Source organism: Salvelinus alpinus, chromosome 28 (genome assembly GCF_045679555.1).
Source record: "Salvelinus alpinus chromosome 28, SLU_Salpinus.1, whole genome shotgun sequence".
Lineage (NCBI taxonomy): Eukaryota > Metazoa > Chordata > Actinopteri > Salmoniformes > Salmonidae > Salvelinus > Salvelinus alpinus.
The window spans coordinates 2,638,941-2,656,250 of record NC_092113.1 but is presented as its reverse complement, the minus strand read 5'-3'; the positions used below and the strand labels follow the sequence as shown (position 1 = coordinate 2,656,250).

Below are 17,310 nucleotides of genomic sequence, written 5' to 3'. Positions count from 1 at the left end.
TGCAATTTATTATCCTGGCCACATCTGCAGTCCTCATGCCTCCTTGCAGCACGCCTAAGGCACATTCACGCATATGAGCAGGGACCCTGAGCATCTTTCTTTTGGTGTTTTTCAGAGTCAGTAGAAAGGCCTTTTTAGTGTCCTAAGTTTTCATAACTGTGACCTTAATTGCTTACCGTCTGTAAGCTGTTAGTGTCTTAACGACCGTTCCACAGGTGCATGTTCATTAATTGTTTATGGTTCATTGAACAAGCATGGGAAAGTGTTTAAACCCTTTAGAATGAAGATCTGTTAAATTATTTGGATTTTTACAAATTATCTTTGAAAGACAGGGTCCTGAAAAAGGGATGTTTCTTTTTTTGCTGAGTTTAGTTAATTTAGCTGTCTTCAATCAAATGTATAGCCCCCTGCCATACACCTCAATAAATGGAAAGAAGTAGGCTAGTTTAGGGTTTTGATCAACTGCCATAGCCTATATGCCTATTTCGTGTATCTTTTCGGGATTATATTATTTCAAGCAAATGGGCTGGGTCAACACGTCTCCCCTCCTCTGTTGTCACGTAGCAGGAGGTCCAGTCGTTACTAGGGGCGTGGAATCAATGTGTAAAAAGGGGACCTCGCAGTTGCGTATATTGTGCGATGCGAAACGTGGGCGAGCTATTAACGTTGTCAATTTAATGCTGAGAATATTCACCTGGACATTCAATCAGCATTACAACACTACGTTGAAGATTCATCGCCTCTGAAAGCCGTATGAGACACTCGCGCCGGTAACCTGCAGAAAGCGCCACAGCAGGCGAAGCTCCCACCACATCGGATGAGACAGCCTGCATAGCCGCTAGTCATTTGGCGGCAACAGGGCTATATAAGACGTAGGCGAGGGATGCAAGGTTGGTGATATTCGGTCCGAAATGGCAACAGTTTTCTCGTTTATGATTTATTAGCTACAGCTTGGACCCATGGAGCGAAAATAAGCAAATATGTATAGACCGATAGATAAATAAAAAAAAACACAAATTTAGCTGTCTCGTCGTTGTTTCAGTCGGACGGAGCTAGCGTCATCAGTCGGCTAGTAGGCGTCAGCCAGCTTCGTCATTTCTAGATGGGATACCGCTTTTGTCAAATATATATTTTTCTCTCATTTTAGATAACCCTTGCCTAACTTTAATCTAATTATCCTAACCTACTGCGTTGTGCCTAAATTCTCCTAAACCTGCTACGAGAATGTAACGTTACAAGTCAACTTTGACAAGCTGTATCCTAGACAAAACCCCAGCTTCTTCGCCTGCTCGAAATGTACATAAGCAGCTACAGACAAGCTACCACGAATATTTTTGAATTATTGGAGTGGGAGCTAGTTATTAGCTTTTTTTTACGGGTAGCTGGATAAAGTTGTCACTTCATTAACTCCCTCGCTGACGCGAATCTCGACATTAAATTGATGTGCACCTGCTAAATCAGTACTATAGCTAAATGCTGACGTTTACGTGCATTAGCTAAATAGCTAGCAAACTGGCTACACCTATTCAGCTATTTTTTTTTTAGTGTTAACCATTTGTTTTTCATTTCTCAACTTTGGTTGCTTATGACAGGAAGCAGAGACCAAGCTGGTTTAGCTAGTTAACGTTATATTCCATATGTGTTGCGAAATGCAAGGCCATGTCAATGCTTTCATCCACTCCTTTTAAAATATTTTAACTCTTTGCTTTCGTCTAGATTGGATGTGCAGACTGACATCGTTCCTTTGATACCCCCATGCTGGAGAATTGCGTAACCGAGCGGGTGCTGCAGGTCTTCCGTCCCCACTCCGCCTTAGTGTCCGGAACAACCATATGGCATTCATCTAGAAACGTCAGTGATTCAAAAGTGAAATCGCCATGGAATCGGGTACCGAGCACGATGGATTTAAATATCCATCTGTTCCCAATTCACAATGTGATCTCAACATAAATATTTATGAGACCATCAGCGACGGAAACATCAATAATATGGGCACTTCGACAGTCGTGAGAGGTGGGAGCGACCCAAGTTCGTATCCTCCATCGAATTATCAGCTGATAGTACGTCAAAGATTCATCAGGAGAAGTTTGTGGTTCTCGGACTCGGATGAACAGGCCTTTGAGGTGCCAGAATGTGACAACAGCAGTAAAATCCTCAACATAAACCTGCGCACGATAGTTGACAGGACACGGGGGGCTTGGTCGGGGCCACAGGAGGGCTCCAGCACCGAGAGTCAAGGGGGGCAGAAAGACAGCGCCACAGAGAGTGCCAGCGCTGATGAGAAGGAGAAAGCTGGGGATACATTGAACGTTGCATCCACCGACGGCAGTAAAAATGCTATCAGAACTGCCAGCGATGAGAACGAGGAAGAGGCCGAAATGAAAGCTGTTTCCACATCCCCTGGGGGACGGTTTCTCAAGTTTGATATTGAGCTCGGGAGAGGGTCCTTCAAGACTGTCTATAAAGGTCTGGATACCGACACTTGGGTGGAAGTTGCCTGGTGTGAACTTCAGGTAAGATGCAGCACCTTTTTTGACCAGAAAGTATCCAGCAGTTTGTTGTAGATAAGAAGGCTTATTTGACCTGCTCAATCTTTTTTATGGTGATGTAAAGTTTAATTTAGACAACTGTAAAATGGGGAAACAAAAAGGCCTATTATGAATTATTAATTACTATCATCAAATATTAATAGGAATTAGGAATATTAAGTATCAACATGCCTCAAGGCTTTGTCATCTGACCTTTTACAAATCCCAGCTATCTCTTGGTATGTGTGTGGGTCCTCCTGGATCTCTCTGATGGGTTTCATACTGGACTGGTCGGTTTCAATTAATGATTTCCATTAGAGGGCTGATGCATGATGGCGCTCACAGGAAGTCCTCTCTCTTATGCAGTCAGCAAGTGTTCACACTTCATGACAGCATAATGGTGATGTCTAATGGGAGCTGTCAATCAGCTAGACTACTATAGGGAAGCCACTAAGTTATAAATGGGCTTCCATGCACATTTAAATGGTTTATAGGCCTATAGCATTGACACGCTACTAATAATACAATGCATTTGGAGAGTATTCAAAACCCTTGACTTTTTCCTAATCCCCCCATAAAGTAAGAAATATCACATTTACGTACAGTACCAGTCGAAAGTTTGGACACCTACTCATTCCAGGGTTTCTTAATTTTTTACTATTTTCTACATTGTAGAATAATAGTGACAACATCAACACTATGCAATAACACATATGGAATCATGTAGTAACCAAAAAAGTGTTAAACAAATAAAAAATATATTTGAGATTCTTCACTAGCCACCCTTTGCCTTGATGACATCTTTGTTGATGTACCTTTGGCAGCGATTACAGCCTTGTGACTTCTCCTGGGTATGACTCTACAATCTTGGCACACCTGTATTTTGGGAGTTTCACCCATTTTTCTCTGCAGATGCTCTCAAACTCTGTCAGGTTGGATGGGGAGTGTCGCTGCACAGCTATTTTCAGGTCTCTCTAGTAGAGGTCGACCGTTTATTATGATTTTTCAACGCCGATACCGATTATTGGAGGACCAAAAAAGCAGATACCGATTAATCGGCCGATTTTATTTATTTATTTATTTATTTGTAATAATGACAATACTGAATGAACACTTATTTTAACTTAATATAATATGTCAATAAAATCAATTTAGCCTCAAATAAATAATGAAACATGTTCAATTTGGTTTAAATAATGCAAAAACAAAGTGTTGGAGAAGAAAGTAAAAGTGCAATATGTGCTATGTAAGAAAGCTAACGTTTAAGTTCCTTGCTCAGAACATGAGAACATATGACAGCTGGTGGTTCCTTTTAACATAGGACTATTTCTCTCTGTACCATTTGTATTTCATTAACCTTTGACTATTGGATGTTCTTATAGGCGCTTTAGTATTGCCAGTGTAACAGTATAGCTTCCGTCCCTCTCCTCGCTCCTCCCTGGGCTCGAACCAGGAACACGACAACAGCCACCCTCGAAGCAGCGTTACCCATGCAGAGCAAGGGAAACAACCACTCCAAGGCTCAGAGTGAGTGACGTTTGAAACGCTATTAGCGCGCGCTAACTAGCTAGCCATTTCACTTCGGTTACAACAGCCTCATCTCGGGAGTTGATAGGCTTGAAGTCCTAAACAGCGCAATGCTTGAAGCACAACGAAGAGCTGCTGGCAAAACGCACGAAAGTGCTGTTTGAATGAATGTTTACGCGCCTGCTTCTGCCTACCACCGCTCAGTTAGATACTGGTATGCTTGTATGCTCAGTCAGATTATATGCAACGCAGGACACGCTAGATAATATCTAGTAATATCATCAACCATGTGTAGTTAACTAGTGATTATGATTGATTGATTGTTTTTTATAAGATAAGTTTAATGCTAGCTAGCAACTTACCTTTGCCTGTTACGCGAATGCAGTAAGCCGTCTCCCTGTGGAGTGCACAAGGACTAGTTAACTGTAAGGTTGCAAGATTGGATCCCCCGAGCTGACAAGGTGAAAATCTGTCGTTCTGCACTTGAACGAGGCAGTTAACCCACCGTTCCTAGGCAGTCATTGAAAATAAGAATGTGTTCTTAACTGACTTGCCTAGTTAAATAAAGATGACATAAAGGTGTCCAAAAATACCGATTTCCGATTGTTATGAAAACTTGAAATCGGCCCTAATTAATCGGCCATTCCGATTAATCGGTCGACCTCTACTCTCTAGAGATGTTCAAGTCCGGGCTCTGGCAGGGCCACTCAAGGACATTCAGAGACTTGTCCCGAAGCCACTTGTGTGTTGTCTTGGCTGTGTGCTTAGGGTCGTTGTCCTGTTTGAAGGTGAACCTTCACCCCAGTCTGAGAGCTCTGGAGCAGGTTTTCATCAGGGATCTCTCTGTACTTTTCTCTGTTCATCTTTCCCTCGATCCTGACTGGTCTCCCAGTCCCTGCCGCTGAAAAATATTTCCACAGCATGATGCTGCCACCACCATGCTTTGCCGTAGGGATGCTGCCATGTTTCCTCAGGCCAAAGAGTTCATTCTTGGTTTCATCAGACCAGAGAATCTTGTTTCTCATGGTCTGAGAGTCCTTTAGCGGCCTTTTGGCAAACTCCAAGTGGACTGTTGTGCCTTTTACTGAGGAGTGGCTTCTGTCTGGCCACTACCATAAAGGCCTGATTGGTAGAGTGCTGCAGAGAGGGTTGTCCTGGAAAGTTCTCCCATCCTAACAGAGGAACTCTGTCATAGTGACCATCAGATTCTTGGTCACCTCCCTGACCAAGGACCCTCTCCCTCAATTGCTCAATTTGGCCAGGTGGCCAGCTCTAGGAAGAGTCTTGGTGGAGCCTAACTTTTTCCATTTAAGAATGATGGAGGTCACTGTGTTCTTGGGGACCTTCAATGCTGCAGAAATGTTTTGGTACCCTTCCCCAGATCTGTGCCTCGGCACAATCCTGTCTCGGATCTGTCTCGGATGGACAATTCCTTCGACCTCATGGCTTGGTTTTTGCTCTGACGTGCACTTATATAAAGACAGGTGTCTTTATATAGACAGGTGTGTGTGCCTTTCCAAATCATGTCCAATCAATTGAATTTACCACAGGTGGACTCCAATCAAGTTGTAGAAGCATCAAGGATGATCAATGGAAACAGGATACACTTAAGCTCAAATTCATGTCTCATATCAAAGGGTCTGAATACTTATGTAAATAAGCAATTTCTGTTTTATTTATAATACATTTGCAAAAATGTCTAAACCTGTTTTCGTTTTGTCATTATGGGGTATTGTGTGTAGATTGAGGATAACCAATTTATTTCATCCATTTTAGAATAAGGCTGTAATGCACTGTAGGTCAGCAATTTTGAGTTACCAAACTCTTAGTCCCGTTTTTGTTTCCGTAAGAACCTACCTGTTGTAAGTGTTAACAGCCACTGGAAAATCACAATTTTGGACCACGCATGGGGTATTAAGTAATTATTTCCAACCTCCAAAGTCTGCAGCGCAGGATTATCATTCCCTCTCTCTCCCTGGAAGCTTAGGCTTAAATGAACGACAGCCAGTAAGCATGACTGGGCTCCTCATGGACCTAGTGTCATTAGTGCAGACACAAACAAACAAACAAACAAACCCATATGACAATACATAGGTAATCAAGCACATAGGCATATATTATGTGATGACGATGTCATACAACATTAACAAATATTAATTCCCTGACCTTTTCGCAATATTAGGCTATAGCAGTCAAACAGTATAGTTTAGGGTAGGGTGTCTGTTTTGACCCAGCAGTAAGACTGTGGTTCGTGAGAAATAAACGCCCCCACTGTGCAACAGGAGGGCTGCTGACAGGAAGCAGCTGATGCATGCTGGTAGCGATGTGATGGCCCTGTGGCCTCGATAACGCTCTGTCAGCTGAGGGTGCTGTGGCTGCCTGTTAGGTCACTGTGTGTGTGTGTGTGTGAGAGCGCGAGAGGATGACATGTTGCTTGCTTACCTCATGAGTGGTAGGTAGCCTAGCGGTTAGAGCGTTGGGCCAGTAACCGAAAGGTCACTGGCTGGAATACCTGAGCCCACAAGGTTAAACATCTGTCTGTGCCCTTGAGCAAGGCACTTAATCCTAATTTGCTCTTGGGTTGCTATACTACAATTGCAGGCTGACCCTATAAAACACATTTCACTGCACCTATCTGTGACCACAACATTTTATTAATCATGAAAGTTATCCTGGCAGTGAGTCTCAGGAGTGGAGGTGTATGTCTCTCTCCTATTCAGAGAGAGCATGTTCAACTGATGTCATAATGACATGCTTGGAGCTGAGAGACGGATTCATCTTTTCACAGTGATGAGGATGTCATGTACGTGATATTGGAATAGAGGAAATCCAATCTCTCCTCCAGCAAGCAGAGTATGACCCATAATTGGACACAGGATGAGGATGTGGAATTGAATCATTCATTCTATTGCCTACTTCCCCCATATAGACATGTGCAAACACTCCCTCTAGTGGACAGTTGTTTGCTTCAATAACAACCAATCACCATTCAACAGGTCATTAAGTCATTAATGACCATTTTCACCCCCCATTGCTCTCTATGAAGGCCTATTGGACTGTAGATTTTAACAGTATAAAAAAAAGAAAGTGTGAATGTATGCACTCACTACTGTAAGTCGCTCTGGATATGCGCGTCTGCTAAATGACTAAAATGTAAAACAGATTGTTCCTCACAATTGGCATGGTTAACAAATGCTACCTTGATCAATGGTTTTCACCAAAGTGCTGATTGTTGCTGCCTGGTTCTTCTCTAGCCCCATCGATTGAGTCACATGTTGGTGCTTTTAGTAATTGATTAGAAATGGTAAAATGTTTACTGTTATTGACCAACCCGATAGTGGTCTACAAGTAAGTGGTCAGGTATAACTCCCTGTGGTTTTGTTAACTGTTCAGGTAGTAGAGTGGACTGGCTCCTTATATTCAACTGTCAATTTGACAAAATAGCAGCCTGTCTGTTCGTGCTTGTCACCGCACTTTGGACGTTGTTGTTCCTCTGGCTAACACTGACTATGTGCATCGTTATTATGATTCTGCCATCATGGACATGTCTGGAATTCATATGATTAGCTATGAGATTTGTCATGCATCCTATCCATAGTTTGCACCTCCGTCACTCGGTCGCGTCATGCCATTGTTATGAACCTTCTCAATCTGCCCTCTGCCGGCAAAGCCATAGTGGTGATAAACCCAGTAATTCTGGACAGAGGCTAACTACTATTTAGTCTAAATTACACCATAGTGCCTGGAAATACGATGACATTGCTAAAGTAGTAAAATATTTAGTAGGAAACCTCTTCCAGCATTATCATGTGGTCAAATTTACTTTAGACAGATGGCAATGTTGTCATTAGCTAGCAAAGTTTGTCAAAAATAGCTAGCAATGCTAACGTTAGCTAGTTAAAATACAGTGGCCTCCCCTCAATCTTAGCTAGCTAGCTAACGTTATACTGCATCTAAAGTCAATCTGGCAACATCAAAATTATGACAAGGTTTTCCTACTAATTATTTGCTTCCTTTTGAATGTCATATTATTTCCAAGAAACCATAATGCACTTTTGATGCGATCTTCATCAGCGCTCATTGACGATGCATTGAGTAGAATGCTCAGTAGGGCATCATTCCAAACGAACGTTCATAACATTATTGTGACGAAACGTGCAACCCATGAATAGGACTTCATTTGAGTGTGTGTAACTTAATTACATCTAGGGCTGTGACGGTCATGGAATTTTGGATGAAGGGAATTGGCCAGCCAATGACCCCGATCTCCGTTTTTTATAGTAGGGCTTGGCGACATATCAATAATTATCGAGGTAATTACTTCCCTCAATAACGATATAAAAACATTTAGATACATTTTCTATAATGTCGATATAGAATAATTGGGTACAGCAGTCCATTTCACCTCTGACGCAGCAGAAATGTGCGGAGAAGTGACAATATGCACCTGGAGAGATACGCCCACTAAAAACCACTTAGCACCTCGTGATGGAGTAGCCACTATTAACCACGAAAAATGTGTAATGTAGGTGAAAACAGTGGCAGTGATAGCCATGGAGAAGGAGCAGCTTCCAACGAATAAATTATTAACTTTACTAGGGTAGGGGGCACCATGAGCTGACCACGCGCGTTCACGTGAGAGAGAGCCTGCATTCCATTGCAATTCTAAAGACAAAGGAATTCTCCGGTTGGAACATTGAGGATTTATGTTAAAAACATCCTAAAGATTGATTCTATACATCGTTTGACATGTTTCTACGGACTGTAACTGAAATTTTTGACTTTTCGTCTGCACCTACTGTTCGCGCCTCATGAATTTGATTACTGGGCTAAACGCGCAAACAAAAAGAAGGTATTTGGACATAAATGATGGACTTTATCGAACAAAACATACATGAAGTCCTATGAGTGTCATCTGATGAAGATCATCATAGGTTAGTGATTAATTTTATCTCTTTCTGCTTTTTGTGACTCCTCTCTTTGGCTGGAAAATGGCTGTGGTTTTCTGTGACTTGGCTCTGACCTAACATAATCGTTTGGTGTGATTTCATCGTAAAGCCTTTTTGAAATCGGACACTGTGGCTGGATTTACAACAAGTGTATCTTTAAAATGGTGTAAAATACTTGTATGTTTGAGGAATTTTAATTATGGGATTTCTGTTGTTTTGAATTTGGCGCCCTGTAGTTTCACTGGCTGTTGACGAGGTGGGACGTTAGCGTACCAGAGAGGTTATTAAGGAACTATATGCTAGCATCCCACATACCCTAGTGAGGTTAAAATTATAAACTTGGATTAGCAAACACAACGTGCCATTGGAACACAGGAGTGATGGTTGCTGATAATGGGCCTCTGTATGCCTGTGTAGATATACCATTAAATATCTGCCATTTTCAGCTACAATAGTCATTTACTACAGTAACAATGTCCTCACTGTATTTCTGATCAATTTGATGTTATTTTAATTGACAAAAAAATGAACGTGTGTACGTACATCTCGTGTTTTGGACACACCTTCTCATTCAAGGGTTTTTCTTTATTTTTAATATTTTCTACATTGACACGTGTGTGTGTGTGTTTCTCCTCGGCTCCTGACTGCATGTGCTGCCATAGAAATAGAATAAATAGAGCAGGTGTCCCCATTTCAAGTCAGTGATGGCCTAAGGGAGAGGGGGATACCTCGTCAGTTGTACAACTGAATGCATTCAACTGAAATGTGTCTTCCGTATTCATCCCAACCTCTCTGAATCTGAGTGGTGCGGGGGGCTGCCTTAATTGACAGACTATTCAGCATTTCCCACTCTGAATATTCTGAAGCAACAGGGTTCTTCTCGCAGGCTCTATTTCCCTATGCTGGAACTTTGTGAATCGTAGGTCAGATTTTTTGACCTGGTTACATGTACAATGACCAACACAGCTTTTTTGGCATGTTTTGTTATTTCTGTAAAAAATTATAATTTTAAATCAACAACGAAGTTGCCTCTTTTACAATAGGGGTCAATTGGATAGAATGTTGGTTCTCATTTTGTTGGAGTGGTTAAGGGGAATTCCTTATTACGTGAATACCGCGACCCGGACTATTGCGAGTATACCTATGAGGTTACCAGTCAAATTGCCAGGGTTAGAGGTTCCAAGCCTGTTCTATTCATTGTGTTTCTGTGTGTGCTGCTGCTGCATTGTGGGGGGTGTTTCCTAAGCAACCAAAGACTTGGAGCAACAAAGTTTCATCACTACGTTAAGTCCATGTTATCGCAGAAACAGATTCAACTGCATGAATGCTCAAACCCTGTCAGTCAGCTGTTCGTTTCAAAACCGTTAGTGAAACGGTAACTTCCATCACTAATTACATGTGAGATTTGAACATAGATCCACTTGGCTAATGACTGTATTGCAGTACATCTGTGTGAGATTCAGCAGCATGTACAGTGGGTGTGTACATTGTGTAGCAATGCTGTCTGCTGGGTACTAGGGATGGAAAATGCCCTGGTGGCCTATAAAGGCTGTGATTTACAGCTCACTGTCTGAAGGTCCCATCCAAGTCTCTGAAGGAATTGCAGACTGCCCCTCCAACCACCCCAATGCCTCATTCACACCCAACCGAAATCAGAACGTGCACGTTTTGCCTTCAGCCGGATAAATGGGTGGTGCCAGCCCTGTGGTGTTCAGTGGACTGTGGTGCTATGTGAACGTTGCTGGAGCTTTTCTTGTTTAGCGGAGAATGACAGAGGGGGATGTGTCTGTGATTTTCCACTGTTTCCCTCCCTCTGTTGGTTACGTGGCCCTTCTGCCTGGAAGTTTAATCTGGTCCCGTGGCCTTTCTCTCCCGGACTATCTCGTTTTTTTCCTTCTCAATTCTCAAGCTTATCTTTCTCTTGCTTGCACTCAGTCTCTGCAAAAATATAAAAGCACCATGTAAAGTGTTGGTTTCATGAACTGAAATAAAATATCCTAGAAATGTGCCATATTCACAAAAAGGTTATTTCTCTAAAATTCTGCACAAATTTGTTTACATCCCTGTTAGTGAACATTTCTCCTTGACAAAGATATGCCACACCTGTCAGATGGATGAATTATCAAAATGCCGATTTAAACAGCATGATCACTACATTGTGCTGGGGACAATAAAAGGCCACTCTGAAATGTGCAGTTTTGTTACACAACACAATGCCACAGATGTCTCAAGTTGAGGGAGCATGCAGTTGGCATGCTGACTGCAGGAATGTCCACCAGAGCTGTTACCATAATTGAATGTTCCTCTACCATAAGCCACCTCCAATGTTGTTTAACTTCTTGACGCACGGATCCCGTTACCGGGATCATTTATCAACAACAACCGCTAAACTGCAGAGCGCCAAATTCAAAAATAATACTAAAAATATTTATAATCATGAAATCACAAGTGAAATATACCAAAACACAGCTTAGCTTGTTGTTAATCCACCTATCCTGTCAGATTTTGAAAATATGCGTTACAGCGAAAGCAATTCAGGCGTTTGTGAGTTTATCAATCACTAGACAAAACACTAAGAACAGCTAGCCTTAAATTAGCTTGGTCACAAAAGTCAGAAAGCAATAAAATTAATCGCTTACCTTTGATAATCTTCGGATGTTTGTACTCACGAGACTCCCAGTTACACAAATGTTATTTTTGTTCGATAAAGATTAGTTTTATAACCAAAAACCGCCATTTGGTTTGCGTGTTATGTTCAGAAAACCACAGGCTCGTTCCGGTCCTGAAGGGCAGACGAGGGCAGACGAAAATTCCAAAAAGTATCCGTAATGTTCATAGAAACATGTCAAAGGTTTTTTATAATCAATCCTCAGGTTGTTTTTAACATACATAATCGATAATATTTCAACCGGACGGTAACCTATTCAATACTACAGAGAAAGAAAATGTCGAGCTACATCTGTCGCGCGCAGGAACTAATCAGAGGACACCTGGCGCGTTTTGAAAAATCTAAAAATAAAAAAAAATCTCAAAATAAAAGCTTGAAACTATGTCTAAAGCCTGGTCACAGCCTGAGGAAGCCATTGGAAAAGGAATCTGGTTGATACCCCTTTAAATGGAGGCGGAACAGCGATTTTATATATATTTAATTGTACTACACCGGCTCCGACGCTTGTCGGAAGTGGCAGGGCTTGCAAACTATTTCAGACTACAAAGGGAAGCACAACCAAGAGCTGCAGAAGGACATGAGCTTACCAGACAAGCTAAACAACTTTCATGCTCGCTTCGAGGCAAGTAACACTGAAACATGCATGAGAGCATCAGTTGTTCCGGACAACTGTGTGATCACGCTCTCAGCGACCGATGTGAGTAAGACCTTTTTAAACAGGTCAACATTCACAAGGCCGCAGGGCCAGAAATTACCAGGCCGTGTACTCCGAGCATGCGCTGACCAACTGGCAAGTGTCTTCACTGACATTTTCATCCTCTCCCTGTCTGAGTCTGTAATACCAACATGTTTCAAGCAGACCACCATAGTCCCTGTGCCCAAGAACACTAAGGTAACCTGCCTAAATGACTACCAACCCGTAGCACTCACGTCTGTAGCCATGAAACGCTTTGAAAGTCTGGTCATGGCTCACATCAACACCATTATCCCAGAAACCCTAGACCCACTCCAATTTGCATACCGCACGAACAGATCCGCAGATGATGCAATCTCTATTGCACTCCACACTACCCTTTCACACATGGACAAAAGGAACACCTACGTACGTGAGAATGCTATTCATTGACTACAGCTCAGCGTTCAACACCATAGTGCCCTCAAAACGTATCACTAAGCTAAGGACCCTGGGACTAAACAGCTCCCTCTGCAACTGAATCCTGGACTTCCTGACAGGCTGTCCCCAGGTGGTAAGTGTAGGTAACAACACATCCGCCACGATGATCCTCAACACGGGGGCCCCTCAGGGGTGCGTGCTCAGTCGCCTCCTGTTCTCCCTGTTCACTCATGACTGCACGGCCAGGCACGACTCCAACACCATCATTAAGTTTGCCTATGACACAACAGTGGTAGGCCTGATCATGACAACGATTAGACAACATATAGGGAGGAGGTCAGAGACCTGACCGTGTGGTGCAAGGACAACAACCTCTCCCTCAACGTGATCAAGACAAAGGAGATGATAGTGGACTACAGGAAATGGAGGACCGAGCACACCACCATTCTCATCGACAGGGCTGTAGTGGAGCAAGTTGAGAGCTTAAGTCCCCCCCCCCATTCTTCGCTGCTGCTGTTTTCTGTTATTATCTATGCATAGTTACTTTAAAACCTCTTCAGGATCGGACCCTTTTTTTTCAATTTTCGCCTAAAATGACATACCCAAATCAAACTGCGTGTTACTCAGGCCCTGAAGCAAGGAAATGCATGTTCTTGGTACCATTTGAGAGGAAACAATTTTAAGTTTGTGGAAATGTGAAAGGAATGTAGGAGAATGTACATTTACATTTAAGTCATTTAGCAGACGCTCTTATCCAGAGCGACTTACAAATTGGTGCATTCACCTTATGATATCCAGTGGAACAACCACTTTACAATAGTGCATCTAACTCTTTTAAGGGGGGGGGGGTTAGAAGGATTACTTTATCCTATCCTAGGTATTCCTTAAAGAGGTGGGGTTTCAGGTGTCTCCGGAAGGTGGTGATTGACTCCGCTGACCTGGCGTCGTGAGGGAGTTTGTTCCACCATTGGGGTGCCAGAGCAGCGAACAGTTTTGACTGGACTGAGCGGGAACTGTACTTCCTCAGAGGTAGGGAGGCGAGCAGGCCAGAGGTGGATGAACGCAGTGCCCTTGTTTGGGTGTAGGGCCTGATCAGAGCCTGAAGGTACGTAACACAATAGATCTGGTAAAAGATGATACAAAGGAAAAAACCAACTGTTCCTTTATTTTTTGTGTAATCTTTGAAATGCAAGAGAAAGGCCATCATGTATTATTCTAGCCCAGCTGTAATTTAGATTTTGTCCACTAATGGCAGCAGTGTGTGTGTAAAGTTTTAGACTGATCCAATGAACAATTGCATTCATATAAAAAAATAAAAAAAGTGTTATCAAGACTTTCCAAATGTGCCTATTTGGGCACATTTTCGTGTTCAAAACTGTGCCCTCTACTCAAACAATAGCATGTTATTCTTTCACTGTGATAGCTACTGTAATTTGACCAGTGCAGTTAGATTAACAAGAATTTAAGCTTTCTGCCAATATCAGATGTGTCTATGTCCTGGGAAATTTTCTTGTTACTTACAACCTCATGCTAAATGCATTAGCCTACGTTAGCTTAACGTCCCGCAGGGAACCCACCGATCCTGAAGAGTAACTCTACCTACATGTACATATTACCTTGACACCGGTGCCCCCGCACATTGATTCTGTACCGGTACCCCCTGTATATAGCCCAGTTATTGTTATTTACTGCTGCTCATTAATTATTTGTTATTCTTCCCTCTTGCTTTTTTATCTATTTTCTTAACTGCATTGTTGGTAAAGGGCTTGTAAGTAAGCATTTCACTGTAAGGTCTACTACACCTGTTGTATTTGGCGCATTTGACAAATACAATTTGATTTGAGATAGTCTATCTCTATCGTACAAGTCAAACGTTTGGGGACACCTACTCATTCCGGGGTTTATATATATAATTTGAGATTCGTTAAAGTAGCCACCCTTTGCCTTGATGACAGCTTTGCACATATATTTTTTGTTGTTGAAAGGAATGGCGCCGCATGTGTGCACTGTCGGTAATACCGTATACTCTGGATACCGCCCAATCCTACTGCGCCCACTGAGCTACGAATCAACCAGGTCTACTGTAGGTCTTGGAGTGTTGAACGTGAGTGAACTATTGAAAATTCTCTGGTTCTGACTCACACGCCTTTCTGTTTTAAGATTGTGTATAATCAGGTCTTGCACACATACAGAGAGTGGGGTGTGTGTGTGTGTGCTGGTATTTGGCAGGGTGCACGCTGCTCTGCAGATAAAATCAGCTGTTGTGCTTCTGAATGTGATGACACCATGGCAGAGGAATGAAGCGCTATCTCTTCTATATCTCTCTCACTCTCTCTGAGCGTGGGCTGAGATATGTACAGTAACTGCACACCGCTCTAACCAGTTCTACTTTGTACTTCCCTGATTTGGATTGGGGGAAATTGTTAAAGGTAATGCAAATAATTGTATGTATATTTGTTTAACTTTGTGTGTGCGCATGTGATGAAAGCAACCTACAGTAGAGGCTCTAGCCCTACAGTACAGGCTCTAGACCCCTCTTGATCCACTGAGGTGGAAATATAAAAACAAAGTTGGTGATGTCCAAGTGGGTCATTGGTCACAGTCTATTGGGCAGTGAGAGAGGTACACATGGACTCTTAACAGGGCCTCATCAGTGTCCTCCAGCATGTTAGAGGTCCTCTGTGTAACAGAGCCACGGTGAAGTGGGCCAAGCCTGTTACAGCTAGCCTCTATTTGGCTAAAGCACATATACAGTGCCTTCGGAAAGTAGTCAGACCCCTTGACTTTTTCCACATTTTGTTACGTTATAGCCTTATTCTAAAATGTATTAAATTCGTTTTTTTTCTCTCATCAATCTACACAATACCCCATAATGACAAAGCAAAAACAGATTTTGATTTTTTTGTTAATTTATTTAAAATAAAAAACAGATATATTACATTTACATAACTATTCAGAGTCTTTACTCAGTACTTTTGATGAAGCACCTTTTGGCAGCGATTACAGCCTCAAGTCTTCTTGGGTATGATGCTACAAGCTTGGCACACCTGTATTTGGGGAGTTTCTCCCATTCTTCTCTGTAGAAGAATGGTTGCTGCACAGCTATTTTCAGGTCTCTCCAGAGATGTTTGATCAGGTTTAAGTCCGGGCTCTGGCTGGGCCACTCAAGGACATTCAGAGATTTGTCCTGAAGCCACTTGTCTGTCTTGGCTGTGTGGTTAGGGTTGTTGTCCAGTTGGAAGGTGAACCTTCGCCCCAGTCTGAGAGCTCTGGAGCAGGTTTTCATCAAGGATCTCCCTGTTCATCTTTCCCTTGATCCTGACTAGTCTCCCAGTCTCTGCCGCTAAAAAACATTGCCACAGCATGATTATGCCACCACCATGCTTCACCATAGGGATGGTGCCAGGTTTCCTCCAGATGTGACGCTGGGCATTTAGGCCAAAGCATTCAATATTGATTTCATCAGACCCAGAGAATCTTGTTTCTCATGGTCTGCGTGTCTTTAGGTGCCTTTTACTGAGGAGTGGCTTCCGTGTGGCCACTACCAGAAAGGCCTGATTTGGTGGAGTGCTGAAGAGATGGTTGTCCTTCTGGAAGGTTCTCCCATCTCCACATAGGAACTCTGTGAGGAAGCTCTGTCAGCGTGACCATCGGGTTCTTGGTCACCTCCCTGATGAAGGCCCTTCTCTCCCGATTGCTCAGTTTGGCTGTGAGGCCAGGTCTAGGAAGAGTCTTGGTGGTTCCAAACTTATTCCATTTAAGAAAGCTGGAGGCCACTGTGTTCTTGCGGACCTTCAATGCTGCTGACATTTTTTTGGTACCCTTCCCCAGATCTGTGCCTCGACACAATCCTGTCTCGGAGCTCTACGGACAATTCCTTCAACCTCAAAAGTCAAGGAGTCTCAATACTTTCTGAAGGCTCTGTTTACTGGGCGGAGGGAGCAGAATCGACAGTTGCATAACGGTATAGTCAAAACAATACATAGACAAAAAGAATATTGCAATATTATTTTTGTGCTAGTTGGCGCTAACTGCACCAAATCGTCAAAATGTTTCTTTCATAGCTTGTTCTCCATCTTCTTTTTTAAATAGGGAGCCAATTTTGTTTTCAGCTCTTTTATTTCCATGACTGATCAAAACTTGTTTTGGCTCTTGTCCTTCTGCAGCAGACATTGTGAGCAATCTATTTGGAACAACGAATTGCAATAGAATCACATTTATAGAATCTCAATGCATATAGAATCGCAATACATATCGTATCGGCACCTAAGTATCAGGATAATATCGTATTGTAAGGTCCCTAGCAATTCCCAGCCCACAGGTAGTGTGTTAACTGTAGTCCAGGTCTTGACTAGTCAATGAAATTGAGTTATTACTTGTCATGGGCCTGCAGGTTTGAGATGGTGAATCTCACACTGTGATGTAGCTTAGCAGGTGCAAAGAAATGGTAGGCCTAGTCATTGACCGAGGTTTGTAATGTGGGCTAAACGTATCAAAGAACTGATGTAAATGGGTTAAGTTTAC

At 42.6% G+C, this 17,310-nt stretch overlaps 1 protein-coding gene across 10 annotated transcripts in view; it reads left to right on the top strand.

The window, feature by feature from the left end:
• The first annotated feature begins 430 nt into the window (after window positions 1-430).
• Window positions 431-17,310, top strand: part of LOC139556944 (serine/threonine-protein kinase WNK2-like) — an 85,676-nt gene continuing 68,796 nt past the window's right edge. For 4 of the 10 annotated variants that reach the window (XM_071371122.1, XM_071371121.1, XM_071371118.1 and 1 more), the window contains exons 1-2: window positions 433-890; window positions 1,717-2,513. In XM_071371122.1, coding sequence (XP_071227223.1) covers window positions 1,878-2,513 — 636 coding nt within the window. In that variant the 5' untranslated portion in view covers window positions 433-890; window positions 1,717-1,877. Of the gene's footprint in view, window positions 891-1,716; window positions 2,514-17,310 lie in introns of all 10 variants that reach the window. The other 6 variants (XM_071371123.1, XM_071371119.1, XM_071371114.1 and 3 more) reach the window with 3 other exon arrangements.